The sequence below is a fragment of the Notolabrus celidotus genome, chromosome 8, assembly GCF_009762535.1.
Source record: "Notolabrus celidotus isolate fNotCel1 chromosome 8, fNotCel1.pri, whole genome shotgun sequence".
Lineage (NCBI taxonomy): Eukaryota > Metazoa > Chordata > Actinopteri > Labriformes > Labridae > Notolabrus > Notolabrus celidotus.
Genome location: NC_048279.1, coordinates 19,185,967 through 19,206,232, shown reverse-complemented (window position 1 = coordinate 19,206,232; position 20,266 = coordinate 19,185,967). Strand labels below are relative to the sequence as shown.

The 20,266-nt window shown below is 40.6% G+C and overlaps 3 protein-coding genes across 10 annotated transcripts; 1 reads left to right on the top strand and 2 right to left on the bottom strand.

The window, feature by feature from the left end:
* Positions 1-1,231: 1,231 nt before the first annotated feature.
* On the bottom strand, positions 1,232-6,118 carry slc25a51b (solute carrier family 25 member 51b). Of its 2 annotated transcripts, XM_034690954.1 has the most exons (3): positions 5,925-6,118; positions 5,532-5,696; positions 1,232-3,962 (listed from the first exon to the last, which is right to left on the bottom strand). In XM_034690954.1, exon 3 carries the CDS (start codon positions 3,906-3,908, stop codon positions 2,973-2,975), a length of 936 nt encoding a protein of 311 aa, XP_034546845.1. In that variant the 5' UTR covers positions 3,909-3,962; positions 5,532-5,696; positions 5,925-6,118; the 3' UTR covers positions 1,232-2,972. The 2 variants fall into 2 exon arrangements, with proteins under 2 accessions (XP_034546845.1, XP_034546844.1); XM_034690953.1 differs by lacking the exon at positions 5,532-5,696.
* On the top strand, positions 5,052-15,658 carry ints10 (integrator complex subunit 10). 7 transcript variants are annotated; one of them, XM_034690948.1, is made up of 19 exons: positions 5,052-5,080; positions 6,884-7,005; positions 7,119-7,186; positions 7,274-7,377; positions 8,136-8,275; positions 8,371-8,452; positions 8,540-8,680; positions 8,836-9,010; positions 9,420-9,589; positions 10,522-10,661; positions 10,789-10,942; positions 11,096-11,178; positions 12,108-12,263; positions 12,874-12,982; positions 13,290-13,369; positions 13,547-13,709; positions 14,107-14,200; positions 14,496-14,564; positions 15,070-15,658. In XM_034690948.1, exons 1-19 carry the CDS (start codon positions 5,077-5,079, stop codon positions 15,224-15,226), a joined length of 2,211 nt encoding a protein of 736 aa, XP_034546839.1. In that variant the 5' UTR covers positions 5,052-5,076; the 3' UTR covers positions 15,227-15,658. The 7 variants fall into 7 exon arrangements, with proteins under 7 accessions (XP_034546839.1, XP_034546837.1, XP_034546840.1 ...); XM_034690946.1 differs by lacking the exon at positions 5,052-5,080 and adding an exon at positions 6,054-6,105; XM_034690947.1 differs by lacking the exon at positions 5,052-5,080 and adding an exon at positions 6,360-6,437.
* Positions 15,649-19,595, bottom strand: tlr1 (toll-like receptor 1). Its single transcript, XM_034690955.1, has 2 exons — positions 19,349-19,595; positions 15,649-18,210 (listed from the first exon to the last, which is right to left on the bottom strand). Exon 2 carries the CDS (start codon positions 18,202-18,204, stop codon positions 15,796-15,798), a length of 2,409 nt encoding a protein of 802 aa, XP_034546846.1. The 5' UTR covers positions 18,205-18,210; positions 19,349-19,595; the 3' UTR covers positions 15,649-15,795.
* Positions 19,596-20,266: the final 671 nt, after the last annotated feature.

Below are 20,266 nucleotides of genomic sequence, written 5' to 3'. Positions count from 1 at the left end.
GACCGGTCATCGCTGATGACGTAGGAGACGCACATAGCTGATGTAAACACAGAAAAGCATCGAACTGAGATGAATAGATCTACCATATGGATCGGCACTATATATCGGCCCCTTGTCACCGATATCCGATCTAGCTTTTTTAGCCCAATCTAGCTGATATCCGATACCAGGATCGGATTGGTGCATCCCTAGTATGTGCTGATTTGGCCAAAATTCAGTATGTAGTAAGCAGTATGTGAACAAAAGCAAAATCTGCAGTATGCCAAAACTCCCCGGAGGTCTACTGATTCTGGAAAATTTCACGGTATGTATCGGACCAGTCTACCTCACGTACTGTTTCCCACAATGCACAGCGCTCGTTCCGCTTTTTCTTTTTCTTCTTTTTTTGACGGCAGGGAACTCAGTTTTTAGGTGCTGTGAAAACTATTAAATTCCATATAAACCACTTCCTAACTTTTTAAATCATAAGTGATGATGATCCCAATGATTACATGTAACAATGGGGCCTCTTTTCTTTCTCATCTGGCACTGGGAATGTCTCAAATAATAACAGACCCAGCTGAATTACAGCAATTTATGCTATTCCTATTTAGAAAAAAAAACATCCTTTTGAGGAGCAAAATTCAAACATTTGAAGTAAAATGGTGCTCCGAAAGATGTTTGTGAGGGTTAAAAGTAACAGTGGGTGAGTTGAGGCTTTGGAACTGCAGCAGCTCAACTCTGCCTGATCCAAAGTCCACATGTCAGATTGCCCTTAATCTGATCGTTATATGCAGGCTGACTTTCTTGACACAGAAATCTAGAAACTCAGAATCTGCAATGTTGCAAATGTAGAAAAAGACGGGGTCTGACAGCATAGTGCTGCTGTGTTAGATATTTCCATAATCAAATATATAGTGGAAACAACACAAGGGGGAGTAAAAAGGGCAGTATGCAGGTCAGTGCAACATACTGTGTTAGATTAAGTGTTAAGATAGTTCAGCTGGATTTAAATACATTGTTCTGAAGGTAATTTTGTGTGGGTGTGATAAAGAAGGGGATTATGGTGCATATTAGGTGAAGGTATGGTCGTACAGAAGAGAGAGTTCAAAGTGAAACTGAGACTTCAGCTTCAAATTAAGGTAACTCTGTTACTTTTATAAAACATCATGTCTTTTTGCATTAAATTTAACTTATTGAGGAAATTGGTCAATTGAAAAATATAATCAGTAACACCCCCAGTACAAGTACATCCATATCAACACGTTTTAATGGGTTGACTTAAACATTTCATTTGTTTGCAACTGTAGATGAAGTCAGTGACTTGTGCTTTTGAGAAAAAAAAAGGTTAAAATAAACAGTGTAATTTAATATCTGTGAGGTTTCCCCCTTTCAAAGCCTCCCTGAATACAAAGTTCTTCCCAGATAATCCTGAACACATTTCATGAAACAGCACACAGCGGACTGACAAAGAAAAAAAAGAATTGAAGAAATAGGCCAAGTGATCCATTTACATGGCAGCTTGAGCTTTTTGTGCCAGTGAATATTACCCTCTGCGCCTGTCTTCTCTCAGCACCATTACTGTTCAGTCTCTCTCTCTCAGTGTCCAAGCAGCATGCCTTTCCTCTTCGGGCTGTTGTACCCAGCCAGAGCGGCTGCGTGGTGACTGCGTCTACTCAAGCTTGAAATCTGAGCCCATTATGTCAACAGATGTTACAGACAGGGAGGAGAGCAAGCGTGAGATAAGGAACATTATAAAAGAGTAGGCAGTGTGAGAGAGAAGGATGTGTAAATCAAGGTGTAAGATTTCTTTTTTTTTTTCTTTTAAATGGGGGGACTCAATAACTGAACAATAACTGAGAATTGAACAAAAGCAGAGGCAGCTCAATGTCAAATTTACAGGATCTTTTTCTGAGACTGCAAGGGTTTGTTCAAAATTTTTAACCCAACACCAAAAGCAAACATTTTCTGTGGGATTATTTTCGTTCTACAAAAATCAAAATTGTTTCTCTCTTTCACAATAAATTATAAAAACAGACAAGACCTGGGTGTGGCTGTTTGTTTTACTGACATATATGTATATATATACATATATATATATATATATATCAATGGGCACTTCTCAAAATTCAAATAACACATACATCCTGCCACACAATTCATAAAATAACCAAAACAAAAAGCTTAGACAAAACATTTAAGTTCCAATTGGCAAAGATGAATCACGTGACTGGAGAAACCATTGAAAACAGCCAGCCTTTGTCTGATACTCAGCATTAGCAAGACCTATGATCATTTCAGTAATTATTATTAGTATTATCTTTTTGATCTCAACAACGTATGGACCAACTAGGTAAGGATGAAGCAAAAAAAAAAGCAAAATAAAGCAACCAACACCTGACTTGAGAGTAATACGTGGGGTATTTAAATGGTCAAAAAGTACAAAAGTGTTTTGAGTTAAGTGGCAGAATACAACCTCAGAGAGAGTGTGCTCTTGGTCAAATAGACACACATACATTGTCTACAGAACATCACAGCACACGGCAAATATGAAGAAACAGCATCTCCTACAAAACACTTTATCCAGTCATGTAACCTTTGCTTGTAACTGTGGGAAAAAAAAGCACTGGAGTTCAGTTTGTACTCCTGAATTTTTTAACACAGAGCAAACAAGGGTGTTTCAATTGGACCCCGGCACAAGTTTTATGTAGGCTAAAGCGTATATATTGTGTTTTAAACAGGAAATGGTTACGGTATGTGGCAGGTTAGTTTGACTCAAATTGAGTGTTGGCCCCCAACGGTCAGAAGTGCAACTTTGCTGCTCTCTCTCAGTCACAGAACCTAGCATCCACAACACAATGCAGATACCAAGTGTATCTACTTTACTTTATGATATCCTTTCTTCACAAGACGGACACTATCACTCTGCACATGTTTTCCCTTTAAATACTCTCTTTCTTTAGATCTTCATTTTCTCATCTCCAACCCCCGTCTCATAAGAGCTTTAACAGCAGCTCGTAGGTGGCGTTGATGATCCCCCAAGAGAGCAGTGAGCGGTGGTAGTTGAGATGAGCTCCTCTGAAGAGCATGACCACACTGCTGCCTCTTTCTCTCCACACTGTTAGCAGCACCTGTCCACAAGGCTGGAAGGCTCCACCCACCTGAGACTGAGCACGGGACTTAACAACATTTAATGGATAAAACATGATGCCAAGGGCCGCCCCGAGCAACCCTCCACAAACAAAATCATTCACCATGTGACCTGCCCGGCTCTTGGCTTCTGGGAGCTGCTCCTTAATGGGTCCACGCAGCCCAAAAAAGAGCACATTGCTCGGGCCATTACGGAGGAGAATAGGCACGAGGCCACGGTACCACTCCCTGATACCATGCTCTGTCAGAAGAGTTCGGAAGGTGTGAGCTGTGTTGTTGAAGCGGCCGTGGTGTCGATGGTCTTGTAGGAGAGTCTGCACACGCTCAAACGGTGTCAAAATTGCCTCTGCAGTTCCAGCTAACGCTGCAGCAAAGCTTCGTGTGATCAGCTCTGGCACGCCGCTGCCGCCTGCATAGTCCAGTAAGACTCTGGAGAAGTCCTGGTACAGACCAAACATGATGGCCACTGTAGTGCTCTTTTGAAGCAGTGGGGGCAGCAGGCCCCGGTAAAGATTTCTCAGCCCATCCCTCTGGAGCTGTCGTACCGCCTCAGTGGCCAAAACACCGTGAAGCTGCTGGCGGAAAAGCACCTTCTGGATGGGGAAAGTCACCATGATGTTGCTGAAAGCTGCAACAGAACCACAGACATAATGCTTCCCTTGAGGGCCCAGCTTGGCACTAAGGGTATCAAAAGGCAGCAGGGAGCGCCCTCCTTTGGTCAGGGCAGCCTGAGGCTGAGGGGTCCGGGCTGACTCGGAGTCCATGGTGCTAACAGCCATGGAAGGCTAAGTGCCCTACAGCCTATTCCTCTAGCATTACATCAGCAATGCACCCTGCAAAAGAAAAAGGAAGCATCAGATCAACTTTAATTCACTTAAAACATGTTCCTTCCATTATTTGCCTTCAGGTAAAAGTATCACAGTACGAGGAGACAGAAAACATAAAACAACAAGAAAGTGATGACTTAATGTCACAAAGATCCCAGAATGAAAAGAAGAACAATTTGGTCAAGAACAAATGAAATTCAATTTGGAGTCCATTTAACACAAAAAAATACATTTCAAGTAAAAAAAAAAGCGATGGATACAATCGTCTGATTGATATTCTTAAAAAAATATTGAACACATTTGCTCAATTGAAAAAAAAATCCATAAATAAAATGAATGCTTATTGCTACTAAATTAAGCAAGTATTTTCTTAAATCTCAATTGATACATATGATTTTTTAAACAAGTGTGCTTTTGTTTGAATCTCTGCCAAAGTATTTTTTTGGTTGAATTTATCATATAATATTTTATTATATACATTTAACGGTTTGTATGTGCTACATATCGTCAACAGGTTTAACTTAAACCTCAGCTGTCTGCCTTCGTGTTACATAAAAAAAGCTGCCCGCACCAGCTACTGATAAGAGTTATTACACAACTTAATGGACTAAAATGGAGGAGGACGAGTAAGCTGTTGGTGGTAGAAGACAGCAGGACTCATGATTTAACATGTAAAAGTACTGTGCTCTGATAGATGCAGTGTTTAAATAGTACAGAAAATGTGGGCTCTATCTCCCACATACATTTAAAAAAAAAAACTTAAACAAAGCAACCAGCAATTAGAATAAAAACAGGAATCTTGCTGATAGATTGACTAATTGGCTGGCCTCATTGTCCACCTTGGTTAAAATGTCTCATAGACTATCAAAAGTACAACAGTATGTTTACTACATACCCTAGACACTATTAAAAACGAAGTAAACAACACACAAAGGTGCAACTTGGCAGTCTAATACAAAAAGCAAGTCATCAAAGAGTTGACTAAATATAGTTTAAGAAGGTGTCCATTGAGGCAAAGCAGTGAGGTCATTAGAGGTCACAGTACGTGACCCAATCCCAATATAACACTCCTGGAGTTCTTCAACACAATTCCAGGTCAGTGTGACAGAGCAGACGCCTCATGGGTAATAATAATGTGTGAGAGCTTGTTCTTGAAATGAAGAGAAGATAAAATATGTAATAATACAGTTGATGGGGACAACTTGAACATTTCAAGTGTGTCCTTATTTAACTTTAGGAAAATTAGTCATCTTGTTTTTTTTAAACACTGTTTTATTTTGCTGAGTCATTTCAAGAAGCAAGGAGAAAATATCTAATCTTCTATATAATTCCAAATAGAGAACAATTATGCAGTCCTAAAACAACGCATAGGAGTACAAGAAAACAACCCAATTACATAACCCAATTATTTCTCAATGGCCAAATCTGAAGCACACACGCCCTCTACACCGCTCACTCAGGACTCAGTTGTCATGTCATGCCTCTTGTCCTAGCATGACTTCGGTCAGTAATCTGAGACAGAGATTAAGGCATCATTTTTATTAACCGGTTAGCTACAAAGATAATATAAAGTACCTGATATGAGTCACTGAAAACACAGCCAGGAGAAGATCAACAAACATCGATGGGCTTGCACGCTTAATGCATTAGCTAGACTAGCCCGATTAGCCCACTGAGCTAGGTCAACAGTTCGTAGTCATCGGGCCTCCTCGGCTGTGTCCGGAACAATCAGCTATCTCTCTGTTTCACGTAAACAAGCAGGACAGGCAGGAGAAAGGGGTCATATTTATTGGCTGCTTGCTACTGTTTAAGATGCTATAATTGTTAGCTGTCTAGCATGATCAGAGTCAAAACGGACAAGCCCTGTTGGATGATTGGTTGGAGACTTCCTTGACAGCCTCCTGAATGTCAAGAGGCAAACAGCGCCATATAATTTAGGTTACAGTTAAGCTCAGAAATCAGTTTTACCTGCTTTGTACACCCGTCGCTGTCCCGTCCCTAGACAGGAAGACTGCAGGATTTCACAGGGGGGAAATTGAGACAACACTGTAGGTCGTCTCTGGTCTGCAGCCCCAGCAGCAGCAGGTGACAGAAGCAGTGCATCTTGAGCGCATGCGCTGTACTGCAGATTTGAAAGTATCCGGATGGGGTAAAACTGATTTCAGAGAATCAGAATCAGAATCAGAATCAGCTTTATTCGCCAAGTATGCTTGAACACACAAGGAATTTGACTTTGGTAAACTGTGCTCTCTTTGTACAAGGCAGAATAGGAATAAGAATAAGAACTACAATAAAAAAATAAAATGAAAATATAATAACAATAACCTTAGCTATAAATACAAAGAAACAACAAATAGCTTGACTAATATGTACAGGCTAAAATAATATGAGAGCGTCTTTCAGAATATTATCTTTTTTCACGATATTTACAGAGGATTATATAGATAGGGAAACTTTTTCAGATGTATGGGACTTTAAGAAGTACGCTTAAATGAATGTTTTACGCCTTGTTGTGATGCAACTCGCAATCTAGTATTGTTTGAACGTTGGTCGTAAAGCAGGTTCAACCGTCGTTTTTACGACAACGCTGTGACGTGATTGTCGTAATTTAAGATGTGTGGGTAAAAGGGGGTTTAGCTTTAAGCAGTATTTTTAAAATGCTTTAAAAAACTCTCATTTCATTTCCTATTACACGCCTATTGCATGATTTAATGTAAGGGAATAATGCTGTGATTGATTTTAGCACAGACGTCAATTTAAAGGCATATAGCCAGCGCTAAATCACTGAATAGCCATGTAACTAGCTAACTAATTCTGCACATCACGGATAGCTTTAGCTTAACGTTAACCTATCAACAGAGACTTTTGCGTTTATCTTTTAGCCTGAAGTGTTTGGCACTGAAAGCTCACTCACTGTAAAATGTCAGCTCAGAAGGACTGCGAGTTTTTGGTGAAAAGAGCCCGGGAGCTGGTCTCAGATGATCCCTGTGCAGCGAAAGCCTGGCTCATAACTGCACGAACCCTTTACCCTGCTGATTTCAACATACAGGTAAGGTGTTATGTATCCTGATAAGGAGGGTGGGACTAGGAGAGTTAAACTGATGTCCCCCCATATATTTAAGTACTAAGTATTAAAAAAAATTATACTTTTACATTTCACAGTATGAAATGTACATAATTGAACGCAATGCAGAGAGGACCGCTTCTGCAGGGAGGCTGCTGTATGACATGTGAGTTTCTCTCTGTACCATTACTGCTAAAGCCAAGTGGCTTCTATGGAGTTTGAGCTGTCAGTCAATTATTTGTGAATCTTTCAGGTTCATCAACTTTCCAGATCAGTCTATTGTTTGGCGAGAGATCAGTGTTATTACTGCTGCCCTGCGGAGTGACTCTCAGGACAAACATGCACAGTTTTTACGAGGTAAGTGGTTTTAGTGCCTTTTTAGTAGAAAGAATTCACAAGTATACATTCCCGCAAACATGGTGAGCATGTATAATGAATATCTTGTAAAGCTGTCTATTGCATGACATTCTAAACATGTGGCTCTGGTTTTTATTGTTGAACAAGGATAAGATGGATCCAAAGGAGGATCTAAAGAGGATCTAAAACTGTCTGACATGATATCTTTGAATGCTTTTAAGCAGTCCTTAAACGACTTGGAGGCTGAAGCATCTGTCTGTAGATGTTTTGTTTAAATGTCACTCATACTGTTTTTCTGGAGGTACCTGTTGTGTAGCTGTTGTATGCGTCTGCTATTTGTATTTATGTCTATTGTCTATTTGTAACTCTGTAACTGTGCTGCTGCCTATCTTGGCCAGGACTCTCTTGGAAAAGAGATTTTAATCTCAATGAGCATTTCCTGGTTAAATAAAGGTTATAAATAAATAAATAAATAAATAAATAAATAAAAGATGAGCACAGTTGGTCCTGTTCAATTTTTTGTAGGACATTTTGGACACTAAAATCTGCATGGCCCACTTCATCTTTTCCTTGTTTCATCCATCTAGCTCCGTGCCTTCACAGACAGTCGTGATGATCTGTCCCTCGGTCATGTAGTGGTGCTCTTGCACCACAACTGGCCTCAGGGCGAGATGTTGTTCTAAAAGACAGTAGATAAGATCTGTCAGCAAGCAATCTTGTCTATTTTTCCCTAAGCATGAGTGTGTTGCTTCCCCCAGGTCTTTTTGAGACACTTCCTGGTCGAGTGCAGTGTGAGATGCTACTCAAAGCCACAGAGCAGTGTTTCAACACATTGGAGAAAGCAGAGATGCTGCTCCTCCTGCTTAAACGCTTTCCAGAGTCTGTGGTCCAACATGGCGTACGTACCAATAACATAGCATGTTTACATTGACATTTGAACCTGGAGTTAAACAAACTAAAACATTCACACGTGATTTTCTGCTGTATGAAAAGGTAAACCTAGGTGAAACCTTGTTAGAGGCGGAGGCTTCAGAGAATGTGGAGACACCTGTTAACTGCTTCAGAAAGCTTTTTGGTGAGTAAATTACCAGATTAAAACTTAGCAGCACTTTCTATGTCTATACTCTACGACTCAAACATCTTTCTCTCTCTCTCACTATAGTGTGTGATGTCCTTCCCTTGGTCATAAACAACATGGACATGCGCTTGCCTGCCAGTCTTATGCAGAAGTACATGCTGAAAGCAGCTGAATTCTACATTGGCTATGTCACCCGTGGACCCTCACCTGATGGGCAGATACAGGGTAAAGCATCACTTAGTGCTTACCCAGTGATATCACTTGAAACAGCAGTATTTATACTTTTCTATCAGTAGAGTCTTCTTCTACATTTTCTTATTTTTCCTGCCTGCCCATTGCCCAACAGTTATTTCCATTCCTCTGCCATTCCTTTGTTTAAGGATCCCAAGAGGGCGGTTCCCTGAAGTCACCCACTGTGTCTCGTGGGTCCCAAAGATACGTGATTGACGGCTTGTCGGAAAAGTCGTCAGTTGTAGGAGAACCTTGGGAGAGGCTGTTAGATATCCTCGCTGTGGTTGGAGCACGCTGCGAGTGGCAGGGAGACAAGGGACAGAGGTAATCTATAATGAGCTTGTCAGTCAACCAGGGCAATACAGCAATGTTTTACAGGCAGGGGAATTCTGCCACAACCATTCATTACATCATTCTAATGAATTATTGTACAGTATATTATGTGCTCTTAACACATATTACTGCAGTCTTATACAATATTTGAGCATTAGTTCAACAGTGCAAGTTTGCTCTTATTGTATGTTACAATATATCAGATACGTTAGATATAGGAATAGAAAACGTATATTTAATCAAACATTTCTAACAAAATATTAAATTGAATGATTTTGGTATTGTAAAATGTGTAAAGACAATTCCTTCATCATGTCTTTGTAAATTAGGGAGATTGTTACTTCATGTTTTTAAAAGGCCTGTATTTTGTTTGTTTATTTGTTTGTACATTTGGCTCTAGGAGTTATGTTGACATGCTGCAGAGAGTGAAGGAGCTTTGTCGCTACCTGCCTGGTCTCGAAGGAGACACAAGATCCCGCTGCTGCAGTCAGGTGGTCATCTGTACAGCTCTTGTCCTCTTCCGGAGCGCCTTCCTCTACGTATCGGCTATACAGCCTGCATTGTTCCAGGGTAAGACAATATTTGCACGCTCATGTAGTTTCAGCCTGATTTCCATCTCTGCTATCTGCACGTTAGGGCTGTCAAACTGTTAACATTTAATTCACATTTAATTGCAGAGTTTCCATAGTTAATCGAAAGGTAAAAATGTCATTCTTTTTTAATTTTAGTGTGTTTAGTGTGAACCCCTCGCATAGTTCTCGGCCATAGTCGCAGAGGTCGCCAGCTCAACTCCCGGCCGGTCGACCATTCGTTGCATGTCTTCCCTCACTCTCTAGTCCTCACATTTCCTGTCGCTCTTCAGCTGCCCTATCATTAAAGGCAAAAATGCCCAAAAACATAACTTAAAAAAAAAAAAAAAAAAAAAAGTAAAGCGCTTCTTACCGTTGTCTTGATTAAGGAATCAAATGATCTTGGTCATAATGGTTTCATATATGCAGTTGTTGCATGCAGTGAGAATTATTTTAAGCAGACCGTCGTCCTCCACAATGTTAATCAACCTGCAAGTTCTAGCCGCCAATTAAGCTTTCCCTGTTGAAAGTTTGTTGCTTGTAGAGTTACCCAGGCGTCTCCATTGCAAACTATCAAGAGTGGCCTTCATTTGGCAAGGGGAAGGAGGCCTCTGCATCAGCTGTGCCCTTGGCCAGCAGGTGATACTTTAGACTCTATGTACTCTGGTGGTTACTCAGTTCACGTGGACAGTAAATGTAAATATCCTTGGTCTTGTCGAGAGAACCATCTGACAGAGCTTTCAAGCTGATCTTCCCATTTTAAAGGACCTGTTTTTACTCAAGGTGGTTTGTTTCTGTTTGCCATCCACAACATTACTGCTGCATCACTTGCAGAGAATTTGAAATTTGCATTAATGTGTTATTGACGCGTTAACTTTGGCATTCCTACTTTAAATGAAAGATTATATCCAATGATGTGATTATGCTTTTCAGGTGTAAACGCGTTGAGTTTGGGGCCGTGGATTCTTTTGGAGGATCTTAGTTTGGTGTATAATGATTTGGAGGTGGAGAGGGGAGCAGCCAAACATGCTCATAAGAAACGCAAATTGGCCGATGGACGAGAGAAAGCAATGGTGAGCACGGATCAGGAATGATTGAGATGATTTTACCTCATTATTGTGAGAGCTAGAAAAGGTTGATTGATCACTTAAAGTGTGCTTCACTTGTGCCGGTGAGTTTATTCAGTCTGTGTGTCTGTAGAGCTCAGATGACGAGGAAGGGTTGGGAAAAGGTCGCGGCCGACACATTTTAGTGAACAAGACTGAGATGCCAAGCTGGTCAGAGACTCTTGACAGCTTCCGCACTGCGAGGGAAAGCTGGGACCTTCTTCACTCGCACGATGGCTTGGAAACAGGTTAGTACCTTCTTTTCACACCGTTGCTGTCCTGCACTCATAGACAGGATCCAGTCATCCCTACAGAACTGTATAAACTAGCAGTGCATAACTTATAGGAATGACTAACGGTGTGGGTCTTAATCATATGAATGTTTCATTATACTTCTGCAGAGTTCAAAAAGATCTGTGGCTCCTGGAAGACGGACAGCTGGCTGTGGCTCAGAATATTCCTCACAGACATGATCATATACCAGGCAAGAAAGAGTTATGATGATTCTATTATGCTTTTGTGACAACTCACTGTATGCCATTTTGTCCTTAGACTGTATTTTTAAAGTTTTTCATTCACTTATGTTGATTGCATAAAGCTTAATATGTCATTGAGGTGAAATGAAGAAATTACAGAAGAAGCCAAGAACCCTTTGTAGCAATTCACACGTCTTATATTAGTTGTAGGAACAGAGTAGGTAAACTTGTTGAAAATTGCTTGTGGATACATTTGAAAAATTTAATGTAACAGTGTAATAGAATAGAATAATATGGTGCATTTGGACCAAGAGTTCCGGGGTCTTTTAGCCCCCAGAACTACTTTCCCCAGAACTAAAAGGTTCCTGTGCCCCCATTATTGTCTGCGTTCGGACCGCGGGCTGAAGTCCCGGGTAGATTGTGCAAATCAGGCCAGTGACGAATGGAGAAAAGAAATTATATTAAATAATATTTTTAAATCTTAATAAAAAACTAAACTAGTATGCATTCCCTGGAACTCCCTCTGTGTTTCAACAACTGTGTAAACTTCACAAACACTGTTACGTTCAGCCGAAAGTCCCAGGACCTTTGAAAAGTACTACCCCCCCAAGCAGGGGCTTTTCAGGTTGGGAGATTATCTACCCCTGAACTAAATTTAGACCCTGGTTCCTCTAGTCGAAACACACGTAGTTCAGGGGTAAAGTTCCTGAGGTGGAAAAACACTTATAGAACAGCAATGTATAATTGAGTTTACCGATTGGGAGAAAAATGTTCTAAAAAAAAATCTTCCAAACATGCCATCTTAAACTGTGTGTGTGTGTGTGTGTGTGTGTGTGTGTGTGTGTGTGTGTGTGTGTGTGTGTGTGTGTGTGTGTGTGTGTGTGTGTGTGTGTGTGTGTGTGTGTGTGTGTGTGTGTGTGTGTGTGTGTGTGTGTAGGGACAGTACCGTAAGGCCCTCTCCAGCCTGCATCAGATGGCTGCAGTTCAGCAGCCTCAGCCTGGGCAGCAGAGCCCCTTGGGTCAGGCTAGTCTGGAGCACCACAGGGCTCTCATACAGCAGGCCTCCTGCCATTATGCACTGGGAGAGCACAGGGTAAACAGCACATACACATGAACACACATAACATTTCTGTTAGCTGTGTGTCAAAAGACATGCATACATTTTCTGTCCCTAATTTTGGTTTTTTTTTGCTCATAGTACATTGTGTTTTCAAGATTGTTTTGAGTTTAACTCTCTCTTCTTCTTCTGACATGTTGAGATTTATAGTGTCTCATTAATTCCAGCTCGATAGATTGATTTTAATAAATTTGGCAACTGTGTGTTTGCTCAAGCTATGTTGCTACAACAGTTTAAGGAAGAGTTATTGTTTTACACAAGAAGAGTTTGCTTTGTGTGCCATGCCTGAAAAATACATTAGTAGCATCAACTGGCCTGCAGATGGCGTAGCAGTTCCAGTGAAGAAAGATTTAATTTCAGTTGAGTAGTAAGATAAAATGCTGACTTTTCTTAATATAATGATCAATACAATCCTCCTGATTTTCTGATAACTTGATTTATATTTTTATGGCTACATTTGTCGAATATACAGTATGTTGCAAAATATAAGCCGAAATGTTTGTAAACAACAAGTTGTGTGTGTAACTGACCTGCTTTGTTTACACACATGATGAACATTGTATAATGTGCTGTATCAATTACTCAGATGGCCTGTGAGAAACTGCTCGATGTGGTCAGTGGAATAGTGCCTCCGAGCCAAGAACCAACAAAAACCCAAGATGATCAGAGTAGAGTCAAAACCAAATCAAGGAAAGGTAAAACAACATTCAGTTGCTTATTTTGGACTTTTGTCCTATTTCAATGTGTTTTGTAATATTGACCTAACTTAAAATGTACTTTGTGTATAAGGTGTTAAATGGTTTAATTTGGACAAAAAAGTGGATGTTGTGTATTCACATTGACAACCTGTAAATCTGTTTCAGTGTTACAAGAAAACAAGTTCTCTTTGCAAGTTAGATATGAACGAGAAACACCTGCCTTTGTTTAACCTGCTTGTTAATAACATCATTAATCACATGACAAAGAAACATATATCTGAACAGCCTGGTTTTTGTCATCCAGGTAATGACCTGAGGTTGTTGCCCTGCACCAGCAAAGCTGTGTTACCTTTCTGCCTCCAGCTGATGCTGGCCTGTTTCAAGGTAATGTAGCTATTGAAGTCTGTGTAAATGCATGACATTCTGAGCATGTGTCTCTGGTTTTTATTGTTGAACAAAGATAAGATGAGCACCGTTTGACCTGTTAAATTTTTTGTTGGACATTTTAGACACTAAAACCTGCATGACCCATTTCATCTATTCCTTGTTTCATCCATCTAGCTTCGTGCCTTCACAGACAGTCGTGATGATCTGTCCCTCGGTCATGTCGTGGTGCTCTTGCAGCACAACTGGCCTCAGGGCGAGATGTTGTTCTTAAAGGCAGTGGATAAGATCTGTCAGCAAGGCAGCTTCCAGTATGAGAATTTCTTCAACTATGTCACCAGTATCCTTTTTTGTAGCCACCCACACAGCAGTATTATTGTGATGTGTGCTGGAAATCTCCTGCTCTCTTTTCAGTTTTCTTCTACTGTACATCCAAAGCTTGATCCGTAAGGCAACTGGACTGGTAGAAAATCTTGAAGACGTTTCACCTCTCCTCTGAAAGGCTTCTTTAGTTCAAGCTTCAAGAATTTCTACCAGTCCAGTTGCTTTACAGATCAAGCTTTGGATTACCATGACCTGGATGACTGAGAATCTTCACAGACTTCTACTGTACATGTGCAGAGAGTAAAAAAAGTGAAGCAAAGAATGATTTACATACAGATTGGTTCATCTTGCTAACTTTCTTTGTATTCTCTTTCAGTGGATTGTATTTTCCATAAATTTATGATTGTTGTCAGACATCGATATGCTGGAGGAATTTGCGTACCTACGTACTCCAGAAGGAGGGAGGATTCAGCTGGAGCTGCTGCCCAATCAGGGAATGCTCATCAAGTAAGATTTTCTCATTCCAAAATGTTTTAGTTTGCATCGTGACTCTGCACACTCCCGTTTTTGTTCCTGTTTTCAAAAAGAACAGTGCAGTTTTTTGATAAACTAAGTAGACATGGCCTGTGGGGAAAACTGTACTTTGAACTGAAAATGCTGTACAGGAGTGGGCATAATAAAGAGAAGGGCTTTCTGCTCAAAATAAACCTTCTATTAAACTCCTTCATTCAGTGCTGTTTAAGTAAAAACAGTTCAATGCACCCTGACTGACGGAGAGTTGTTGAATGTTGCTGTCCCTCAGGAACCCTAGTCCCGCCCTGGGGGTGGAGTTAAATACCCTTCTGCTACAAGGGGTGCAGACCATGGACAGGTACCCCAGGCCCCTCCTCCCACAGTCCCATCCCTCCTCCCTCCTCCCTCCCCCCACACCAGTCACCCTTTCTTCATTCCCTACTTCAAGGCTTGTCATCCCCCTGGTTTTGATTTGGGCCTGTCATTTTACATCAAGAGTTAGTCGTTCTTTGATTTCCTGTTGGCGTTTGTTTCTTTGAGCCATTGCTCGTCTTTCTGTGGTCATCACTGTTGTTGTTGTTGTTATTTGCAGCTGATGTCAGTCTTTTTGTGCTGTCGATTTAGTTTTCTGCCTGTTCATAACACTTGATCTCATTTCATTTGTGGACATAATGTGTGTGGTTTTCTTTATGATGTTGGAATTTTGTTGTTGTGTTATCCTGCCTGGCAGATTTAAATATATGTAGATAGCATCACTATGTTTTTGGAACATTGTACTATAAGTCTTTGTATATGATAAATAACACATTTCTGACATTCTGTATCTTTCTGTTTACATTTTTGACTTGTTTTATTTTTTCCAGACATCACACAGTGACTCGTGGAATCACCAAAGGAGTGAAGGAAGATTTCCGTCTGGCCATGGAGAGACAGGTGTCGCGCTGTGGAGAGAATCTGTTTAGTGTGCTTCACCGTTTCTGCATCAACGAGAAAATCATCATCATCCAGTCACTGCCTTGATGCTTGCCCTGTGACCTTTGAACTCTTACATAAATGATATTCTAGATATGGTTTGAATACAGCTAAACTGACTTCATGAGGCTAATGGTGACTTTTCAACACAGGACACATTTCCATCTCTCATCTTCACCATCCTACACTTATGTAAAAGAAGTCTCAATGCCTTAAAAGAGTTCATATCTCTTTTGAAAGAATCGAGAAGAATACTCTTACAGTTTTACTGTATGTGTTTTTGTCTTCACCAGAACAGGTGCTAAACCTCATTTGGAGTGGTTTAACCATATTGCGACATTATGTCTGACTCTGTGTTGACAAAAAAAACCCGTTCATTTTTTACTTTGTTCAGTAGAGTTTATTGTTTTTGTTACACACTTGAAAAATGTATTAGTTTATTTACATGTTTGAATTAAATTCCCACTCAGTGATTTACAACATCGGGTTTATTTTATTACAAACTTACAAGAAAAAGTAGTTATTTTATTACTTCTGTGTTCCCTCTCAAACCTTCCCCTCTTTTCCGTTCACACTTCCTCTTATCATTTCACATCTGTGTGAACCCCCTATCAAAGTTAACCCTCTAGCTCTCTGACGGGTGCATCTGGCAGATCAGCCTGCAGAGCAACCCTGAGGTTAGCCCAGAACAGCCTGTGCTTAGCTCTATCCTGAGGCCACTCCAAGTATGTGTGTCGGCCCATCATGGACTTGAGCTGGTTGTACTTTGATGGGATCAGATATTGAGGCAGCGGCTCAAGCAGCACCAAGACAACACTGTCCAAGCCCTGAGTGAGGCGCTGGTGACTGGCGAAGTACAGCTCATAATGGCACCACTCGCTTTTCACAAAATGGGCAGAGAGCACAAACACGGAGCGCCGGCTTTTCTCCACACAGGTGATGATATTCTCTGTGATTGCCTTTCCAGGCACAAAGTGTTTTTCGTGATGGCAGATTCGAAGCCCTCCAGCAGGGCCCTCCAGGTTGGGGAGAAGAGAATTGTGCACCCAGTTTGCATCATGCTGGCTGTAAGACACAAAAGCATGAAACTCAACGCCCACCAGATCCTCAGGTCGCACTTGTCTTCTTCTGGCACGGTGTTTGGCTCTGGTCCACTGCCAGATCATGCCAATATACCAGGGAACATCCAAACGGTGGCAGAGGGTCATGACTCCAATAATCAATGCCACTGATGGGCACACAATGGTGGCAACTAGAAGGCTGACACTGCAGGAGACCGCTGGGAATGAGATTTGTTTCAAGGTGGAGTTTCTGTCAACCTCTGGATAGGTGCAGAGATAATGAACTGGCCAGCCCAACAATTCGATTCCTGAGTGACTTTTCTTCTGTTCAGAATTGATACCGAGACTTATGAAACTCCTCAGAGCGCAGGTGCAGGTGAACGGGTTATGACTAACATCCAGATATCTCAGTTTGGGGCAGCTCTCCAGCTTGTTTACAGACGGTGCATGGAGGGAATTAAACCTGAGAAGAAGCATATTTAGATTGGGGAAACCGTTGCACTCTGGCAGGTCCCGCAGCCTGTTCAGATTCAGATTCAGATACAACAGCTTTGACAGATTCATGATGGACAGTGGTACCACAGAAATTTGGTTGTTCTGGAGGTCCAGTGACTCTGTTCCTGTTGGTAGACATTTAAAAACAGAGTCTGTTAAGCCATTAGAAGAAAGATTCAAACCGGTGATGTTTGGTGGCCACACACATTTTTCCAGACCATCATAAAGTAGAGAGTTGAGGCTGAGATCCAGATCTTTCAGTGATGTCATGTGTCTCAAACGTTTGCTGATCAACCCAAGGCTCTTCAGATTGTTTCCTGGCAGAATCAGTTCACTAACTTTTTCCAGATTCTCACATTCGATAGTTTCTTGACCCTCCACTCGGGAGAAGATGGAGTCAGAGAGAGCACAAAATGAGCCGTCCAGGTGGAGGAGATTACTTTTGGACTGTGGGCAGGTAATGTGAATAATTGGAGTCTCAGTGATTGCTAAACTCTCCACCGGCATGTTGACAAAGAAGTTGTATACAGCTTCTTGTGAAAAGAAGAAAGACGTCACCTCTATCCGCCTCGCTGTGAAGGACTTCATCTGAGATGTCTTGGCCACATCAGTGTCTTTGTTTGGCAGATCAGACATGGTTGCATCACAGAAAGTAAAATAAGAAATAGATGTATTAAAAATTATATTTGCAGCTTCAGTAAATTCTGTCCAGGTGATTGATATTTTGGTAAAATGAAGACGAGACGTGAGGATTTTTGATCTATTTCCCAGCTCACTGCGTATAATATCATAGCCTTTAGACAAATTTATCAACTCCAATTCACCAAAAAAGGACAGAGCATCAGCTAACAGACCACGGTCAATTGTCGTATGACCAGCGAAGGTTATCTGAAGCATTTGGGCATCAACATATCTCAGGCTACCAGCCTCATAACTCAGTTTATCCTCCAAGGAAAGGCTCAGGGTGTGTAGTTTTACTGCAGTGATGCTTTTAAAATCATTCGTACGGATGTTCTTTGCGCCAAGTGCTAATCTCTCCAGATGTACCAAGGAGCTGAACTCACTCCCGAGTGTCATTGTGAGAAACTGGTTGGAGGTCAAATTTAGTACCAGGAGATTCTCAGTGTGGAGCAGGTACCGTTGACACGATAGGTTCTGCAGCCTGTTGTGTGACAGGTCCAGCTCTTCCAGGTGAGGAGTGTCCAGGAACGTCTCCAGATCGATATTCTCCAAACTATTCCATGACATGTTCAGGTACTTCAGCAGAGAGGTGTGTTCGAAGTCTCCATGGTGAAGCTGCTTTATGTGGTTGCTTGAAAGGTCTAAAAACTCAGCAGTGTATGGAAGATCCTTTGGGACTGAGGAGAGGTTTTGGGATGAGCGGTCAACGAAGATGTGTGGGAAAGAGCCGCCAAGCTTGAGACCCACAAGGATGGCTGCTGCACATAGGGCAGCAGCCACAGGCTTCATGTTTGCCTGGATAAAAATGAGAACATAGGTGTTATGAATGTCACAGTCTCTTAGGTCTCAGCTTATTAGGTAAAGCAGTTACGTTGCGGGTCAAATTGATCCATTTTAAATAAAAATAAAAATAAAAAATGTTAAAATTATTTTTTCGCTATGAAACTTAGCGTGAACAACATAGAAAATGAAAATGGTTCATTTCACACATTTGCAACCCCCCCTGCATGTTTATATAACATAGTTCGTGGGTCAATTTGACCCTGCAGTCAAAGTGAAGGATAAAAGGGGTCAGAATTGTTAAATATTAAATGTTTCTTTGCAACTGTGTGACATATTTCGACCCAATCACTTCCCAATGTACATAAAAAAAGTTTTAACATGAATTTTCATAAAAAACGAGTGAATTATCCTCATTGAACCATGATCTGTGAGAATTAAAGAACACCATTGCACTAAATATTGATTTAAATGGTTAGTAATGGAGTTAATAATAAGATTAAAAAAATGTTTATTGGGATTTTTTGGGGTTCTGACACTTTTGAATCATTAAATATGCCCCGGTTCAAGTTGACCCAGGAACATTATTGTTGTCCCTAAGAAACAAACATAACAGGAGGGTTAAGCAATACAGATGCACCTCATTTTTTGACAATATTGTGAAAAACTTGATTTTTTCCATCAGTTATTTAAGAAAAAGAACGTTTTCACAATATTCTAATTTATTGAGATGCACCTGTAAAGTCTGATTCCAGTCCTGAACAAGTGATTTTGTTTTAAATTATCAATCTGAACTTATAACAAACAGCAAAACAGTAAATGAAGAGCAGTACAAATATTAACTCCTCTGATTGCATTGGGTGGATTAGCTAAACATTTTAACTAAAATAGAATCAAATAGATGTACAGACTTACTTTCCACCACTGATCATATCGTAGGGTTCAGGCTGTGCTGTGTTTGAACATACTACGCTTTAAGAACACGTGATGTGGACAAAATAAGGGTAATAGAATCATTTTTTCTGCATGAGTGTAGATTTTTTGCTCCACTTTAAATCAAAATCAAGTAAATAAAACCCCTAAATAAATACATAAAAATAGCTAAATTTAATAAAAATCCAGTCACAATACAATACTTAGAAGACCTACTCACCTGATCTGAAGTTTGAATTTTTTTCAGCAGAAGATCTGAAACTGATAAGCTGACTTTTAAACAGCTGTTTGCTTGAAGTCCATCAAATTGGAAAACTGTCAGACTGAATGGTCTCTATTCATAGCTGAAGAACTGTGTGCTTTAAGTCCATACAAATAACTGTTGTACAAATTGTTAAAGGTTAGAAAAGGTTAAAAAAAAATTGCACCAAAGGCAACCAGCAGCTTCTGCATTTGTTCCTCTCTTTGTCTCATCATATGAAACCTCAGTATATGTTTAAACTCAGTGCTGAGGGGGTGGAGTGAAAGTAAGTCCAGTCACATTTTTATCTTCTACATCCTCTTTTCACTTCCCTTCTAAGGAAACGGCTGCACATCTTCATGTTTGAAACTATGTCAGTGTAGGGAATGTGAAATATTACAGTGTAAACAATGATTCTGATTTATAGCCAGAAAAACTCAAACATTTGACTGTTTTTCTTTTGATCTCTTATTTGGTTGACTGCTTTAAAGATGTCTATTTTACCACCATGATGAAGACGCACTGTTTGATTTAACCTAAACCTATTTTATAAAGAATTTTAAAATGTTTATTTGTGTGGATGTGTGTGTAATAGACATATATCCTCCTCACAGTCTCCATACATTTCAGGTCAGTTTATCCTTGTGGTAATCACTTTATAATTTCAGTGTTTGAAATTGGTTTGAGTTGGTGGAGGAAGGGCCTGTACCTGGCCCCTCCTCAACCAACTCTCTACTCAGGAAATATAAGATACCATGGCCTTTTTGTGTCCTCTTTGCTCATGCTTGGGATGCTGGCTGCTGTGGTTGTGTAGCTGTATTCAACGATTCTGGCCCCTCTGTTCCCTGATAAAAATATTCCTCTTTAAAGCCTCAAGATGATTGGCTGTTTGCCTTG

Coding starts and splice junctions, on each gene's coding strand:
- slc25a51b (XM_034690954.1), bottom strand. CDS start 3,908: ATGGCTGTTAGCACCATGGACTCCGAGTCAGCCCGGACCCCTCAGCCT.
- ints10 (XM_034690945.1), top strand. CDS start 6,877: ATGTCAGCTCAGAAGGACTGCGAGTTTTTGGTGAAAAGAGCCCGGGAG. Junction 9,590..10,521: donor ACAGCCTGCATTGTTCCAGG/GTAAGACAATAT, acceptor TATGCTTTTCAG/GTGTAAACGCGTTGAGTTTG. Junction 10,943..11,095: donor GCACGATGGCTTGGAAACAG/GTTAGTACCTTC, acceptor ATACTTCTGCAG/AGTTCAAAAAGATCTGTGGC.
- tlr1 (XM_034690955.1), bottom strand. CDS start 18,204: ATGAAGCCTGTGGCTGCTGCCCTATGTGCAGCAGCCATCCTTGTGGGT.